We start from the raw sequence: 6,000 nt of genomic DNA on the forward strand, positions 1-6,000 counted from the left end.
CCCAAAGCGACTGAGGCTATGAGGGACGCCGTAGTGGAGGGCTCCGGAAATTTCGACCACCTGGGGTTCTTTAACGTGCACTGACATCGCACAGTACACGGGCCTCTAGAATTTCTCCTCCAAAGAAATTCCAGCCACCGCGGCCGGGATCGAACCCACGTCTTTTGGGACAGCAGCCGAGCACCATAGCCACTGGGCCACCGCGGCGGCGCACAAACTATTAGCTCGAGGCAACCAATGGAATAGAGAGACAGGCCACATTAAGCGGCAGCAAAGCAGGCGTAATGGCACTGATACTTCTGTTATATACAGAATGCACGACATATCTTTTTTTGCAGTGCCTACCAACGACCACTGCCAAGTGCGATGGAACTAGTAAGAACCAGGTAAACAAAGCTTGAATAAGGTTTCTCTTTTTGATGCATTCATTGTTTTGCTTGGAGAGTTTTGCATTCATTTGCCTCGTCTTTCGTACAGGTCATTGTTCTTCAACAGTTTTTCCAGACTATCGCGGTAAGTGAACGTTACTTCAAGTCTCTCTTATAAGATGACTGACTGCGGTGTTAGTAAGCCGAGAATTTTTAATTGCTATTTTTTACCATTTTGTTTCGCTTTTAATAACTAGCCTGGAGAATGGTTGTAGTGGAACAAGAAATATGGAACAAAAACCAGTCAGAATAACAGCTGACCCCGATGGATTGCGCGATGCGACGAGTAATTGATCTCCTAAAGTGTGCCATATATGGCTACAATCCTTAATATGACATTTTAAGCTTTTCAGAGACTCTGTGCCATTTTTAAGCTTGTTATCCACAGAAGCCGTATGGACAGCTACAAACAAAGCGAGGTAGTTTGGCTTGAAAAACTGAACACTTCTTCCTTATTTCCACAAATAAGTACCCGAATTTATAATATATTTAACAATTTGTGTACACTGTGATATATTTCTGACGAGTTGAACCCATACGCACTACAGGCTCCTTGTGTAAAGAAGAATTTGTAATATTTTTTTGTTTCGCAGTGCGTTTTCTCTAGAGTGCTCGCTACGAGTTCCTCGAGCGACAAGAAAGCGCTGTGCTGCGTGGTGCTACTAGTGCTGAAGCAAATGATGAACGACAGCACACTGGGGATCTTCAGCCAAGTCCTTGATCTGCTGGGAGGTGCAATCAATCAAAAGTGTGAGTAGGAGGCTTCGGAAAGCAATTCGTGTGAAGTATCACTCCTAACAATATTAAAATCGAGGGGAGACTGTTTGCTAACTTCCGCTTAGGTTTGGTTTGGTTTTAGGCACGCCATACAGAAAGTTTATAAGATTCACGTAAACCCTTAAGTCCAGGGAAATCAACGCAACAGCGTCTCCTCCGTTTCGTTGAACAAAGCAATGATATTTTATTTTAGTCACCTGAAGCGGAGTTGCTTTAAATGAAGTGCTCAGTGCATGTGGTGAGCCTGTGGCGAACAGTTCTGCGAGATTTCCATAACAAGCGAGAAAGAACATAACAGCGCGAAAAAGGGCATTCCTTCGTTTCAATTTAGTCTGCGGTTCTGTGCGCCCGAAATGTTCAGTGTCTACAGTCAGCGCAGCGCTAAGACGGACTTCCTAGTCACAGAGAGAAATAACTATCGACACGAACAAAAATCAGCTAGGAGAGTGATTCTGGTAAGTTAAGCGGTTGTAGCCAGTGCGTGGCAGTGACAAATTACTGCTACGGCTATCGTAACTCGACTCGAACACATGTTCTCAGCAGGAAGCAATATATTTCGTGCTACATTAATATTGTGCCCAAAAACTTTGCGAATGAAGCGAACAAAACACGAATGCCATGTTAGGCTGAGACAGAGGCAGTGAGAGTGCATTCTAAAAATAAAATGAAAGCCGGAAGATATTACGCTGTTAATTGGTGGCAGTGTAACAAGGAAATGCGACTAATAATCAGTGGCTTTGGATTTACGTGAGCGCACAGAGCGTGTACACAGAACACGGATGTCTTTTTTGGCTGCTCCCAAAGCTGACACAGCAAAATTTATCACTTTTTTGTGCTGATGTGCAACCATGCGAAGGAAGGACAAAACCTTCAAGTGCCACGGGAGAAAACGTGTTTGGACTTCCCAGGGACGTCTCCGTCTGGACGTCCCGGAGATGTCCGTTAATCTTTGCCTACTAATGTTTAGCGGAAACGCAGCCAACTGAGTCAGAGACAGCGTTGTGGTCTGCTTGTGATTTTACAGGTGCTTCTGCAAGTTTGTGATAGGCAGAGGTCGGTCGACAACACAGTCTTTAAGACACCACGGATGCTTCACCAGTCTCACCTTCGGCGTTTTTGTATCCTCTGTACTGGATGGTTGATTAAAGACGTTATCGCCACACCTGACCGCAATAAGCAAGCGTTTCCAAGTCTGAAAAAACGCTCTGGCCGCAGATTTGGCAAGACCTCCTTTAGTGCGCCAGAGCAATACTGTGTACTCGTCGCCAGGAGGTGCCATCTTTACTGAGCTAGAACAAGCGGCTTATTTAATAGAAGAAATAACAAGTCAGGAGACACACTATAGTTCATTCAGTGCGAGAAAGAGACAGCGAAATGGTTTTGATGCGACAGCATTCTTCAGCTACATCACCCAGATCTTGCGATGTATCCATCTCGTACTGGAGCACCGTCCATATATGGTCGGTTGGATCACCGTCGCGGGCTTGCCGGGCGGGCGGCCAGTCAGTACATTGTTGCAGTACCGATCTTGAGTTGCTCGACCCGTCAGATGAGAAGACGCCTTGCAAGCGACCACCGCCCACAAAAGGGAAGCTCCTTCAAGGAAAACGTCGACGTGGAGTCGCCAGCACCGCCGATATAACATATAATACGCGAGGGAAGACATCTATCAATCTAAGAATTACTATATAGAACATCAGTAGAAACCCTAATTGCATATGGGATTACATTATACGGCACATGTTCTGACCACATAAAGCAAGCTATTAATCAGGTAGTCAAAAGAATTGTCAGCAGTATAACCTATGGAACGAAAGTCGTACAAGTAGAGGGGCAGAAAAGGTATGGTATTCGGGATATACTTCCTGTGCAAGAACGTTCTAAGTATACAGTGCTGATATGCTATTATTAGCCAAATGCTTTTGAAGAGATAGTACAAGATGTAACATTACAAAAAACAGAAAAATATGTTAAACCGCTTGTTTTTAACTATTGAAAGAAATCCAGAAATTATTATGCAGATGACATTGTTAGTCAGCTTACTGAAACACTGTGTGGCATAGAATCATAATTTAAAATGTTGAATGAACTGCGAAAATCGTATTCAACATTGTTGTGCAATGCATGAGCTCTTTTTTTTCAGGTGCTGAGTGGGAGGCTTTGTGTTTATTGTTTTTGTTATTTTCTTTGAAATTGTATTGTAGTGATTGTGTAATGTTCATTGTCCCTCTCGAAATATGTTTCACGTGCTGCCTCGTCTACTAAAAATAACTATGCGCCTAGAATGACCAGAAAACTTCTGTATACAATTTAGTGGGAATAAACATTTATTTGACGTTTGACATATGCAGTGAAGTAGGACGCAACAGCCCCAGTAGTATATGCGGGAGACCGCCCGGCACAGTGTTGTGCTGTGATACCCTTCTATGGCACCTCACTGAACTGATATACTCAACTTCGCACTGTGAACAACACAACATGGCAGTGTGGTTTTCTACTCCAAGAAGTCTGGGCTAGCTGGTACTCAGACATTATGGGATAAGCGACACTTCTAGGCGAGGGCAGTGAAGTTGTGTGCGTCGTTTTTTCCGTCACTCTCCTCGTCTGCAAGAACTGCTTATTCCGTGTTATACTACGGCTTCACTTGAAGAGTCACCGTAGAAGAGCCCTTCAATAGCGTTTAATAAAGTTACGGCATGGGAGAGAGAGACTTTAATTAATACAGGAGGGGTCTGCGTGGTATTAGCTTAGCATGCTACTCCAGTTAAGGGTGAAAACGAGAGCAAAAGAAAAAAAGAATGTTTGAAAGGCGGCATCAAGCATGCTCAACACTCACGTACTCCCAAGCACACATGATTATCAAAAGCTGTTCAACAAACCCAGGTCCCTAAGAAAAACTAAGAATGCTTTTATCCCTCGCGCAGACGAAGCCGCCTCACTCCAGGGCCAAAGGACATGTTCCAGGCGCACGGGGCCATCCGGACTGGTTCCTAAAGCACTTAACAGTGCCTAGCGATGTATATTAAAGATTTGGCAGCGGCAGATCAAGCGTTGAGGATCCTAGTGCACACCACATGGCGGACACAGAGGGCTACTCGATGCTTATGAAGAAAGAATTTAGTGAAGAAAACTGCGGGGTTTCACAAATATCCTTTAAATTCACTTGCACGTTACCTTCATGCATTCTTCATGCAGTGAACTTCATCAGCCCATTTGTCGGACTATGCACTCCATCATTCCATAGGTTACATCAATACTCGCCATTGCATCCTTATTACCCATTTCATGGCCGCATTTTATCTTCGTTTTTTTTACCTCTTCCACGCTGCTCTCCTTCTGTCTTTATCTCCCAAATTCCCCTCCCTACGCAGAGTGGCATGCCAGCGATATTGAAACGCCGGCTAAATTCTCTATTTCATTAAAGAGTCTCTCTCTCTCTCTCTCTCCTACAATAACAATATCTTAAACTGCATTAAGAGTTAGAATTTCAGCGTCTTCGCGTAGAATTGCACACACAAAAGGTAGGCGCTCCTCAAGTGGTCCCAGCCAACCCGCCCTACCGCTGGGCTGCCAATACGCGTGGCACTTTCCTGCGAGCCGGAGCTAACCGAAGGACCGGCTCGACGCGACTGACTCCGTGGGACGACCGCAGCTGTGTCGCCTCTGAAATAGTATGAGCAATAGCCGCTGATAAACGTAGATATGTAAAGGCACGACAAGGACGAAGCTGCGAGTATGCGAAGTCGCCGACGAAGCTCGTCAACTTTACAGCGTGATTGTGGGCTCTCTGGCGCATGTAAAGGCCTTATTTGGCTCAGATGTTTCTGATAACACAGTCGAGGGACCAACTGAGTTTATATACTATGGTAAAAAGTAGCTACAGGGCACTACTAGAGACTTGCAAGTACTCCTAGTTCGGTTTACTAACCGCTCGCCACAATGCTCGAAACTAATCATAAAGACAACAACAACAATATCGTGAGTATGGATGAATAAAGTATAACTAAAACCAACAAATTCTGTCGTTGTACTGAGAATCAGTTGAGCCGTGAGTGTTGGGACGAGTGCTGGCAAATCATAGACAACCATCGTAGTTGTTTTAGAAATCTATTTCTTAACGCGACAGCGCTAAATACCCCGTTCACCAAAAAATCTAGTGCTGACGTTGTCTGCGTCGGTGTTGCGAGCAAAAAATCACGGGCAACACCCTAGTAGGTGCTGCCCACAAAGAAACAAAGAAGGCAGGTTGGCCACATAGTTCACGTGGTCTTGGGGTGTCATCGAAACCTGCCAACCGGATAGTGAGCGAACTTCCCACTGTGGCAAGTGGCATTTAAATTAATGATTGGTCGCTCGGAAAGAGCAACCTCAGCCGCACAAGGCCTACCGCTGGGAGCACCTGCCATCGCAAGGAAGCGGCGGATCGCTTAACCGCTGCACCTCTGCGCCAGGACGGAGGGGTATCAGAACTCCTAATCTACTAATGTAAAGTAATCTACTAATGTAAAGAAGAGAATAAACTGCTGCATATGACAGCTATGGCGTAGAGGCAGAGCATACGCCTCACGTTCAATGGGACCGGGGTTCGAATCTCGGTTCCGCGCAATTCTCTATCGTATTAAAAAGAAAAAACTACGCGTGTCAATGAATTGCATAACCCTTGCATAACTCCTGCCTAATGGTTACCGAGATCAGGCCGCACCCTGCCTGGGGTGCGGCCTGGTCTCGGGAACCGGAAGCGACAATGCACACCCTCACCAGAGCAAGATATAGCCACCCTGGTGTAGTACTTGGC

General features: G+C 45.4%; 1 protein-coding gene across 1 annotated transcript in view; it reads left to right on the top strand.

Moving 5' to 3' along the window:
- The window catches only part of LOC149347217 (uncharacterized), a 36,099-nt gene extending 33,765 nt beyond the window's left edge, over positions 1-2,334 (top strand). The window contains exons 7-10 of the mRNA XM_089585526.1: positions 339-386; positions 478-513; positions 1,022-1,178; positions 2,230-2,334. Of these exons, the coding sequence (XP_089441652.1) occupies positions 339-386; positions 478-513; positions 1,022-1,178; positions 2,230-2,249 (261 nt within the window). The 3' untranslated portion in view covers positions 2,250-2,334. The remainder of the gene's footprint in view (positions 1-338; positions 387-477; positions 514-1,021; positions 1,179-2,229) is intronic.
- Positions 2,335-6,000: the final 3,666 nt, after the last annotated feature.

This window comes from Amblyomma mixtum, chromosome 4, assembly GCF_055824585.1.
Source record: "Amblyomma mixtum isolate Tamu chromosome 4, ASM5582458v1, whole genome shotgun sequence".
NCBI classification, from domain to species: domain Eukaryota; kingdom Metazoa; phylum Arthropoda; class Arachnida; order Ixodida; family Ixodidae; genus Amblyomma; species Amblyomma mixtum.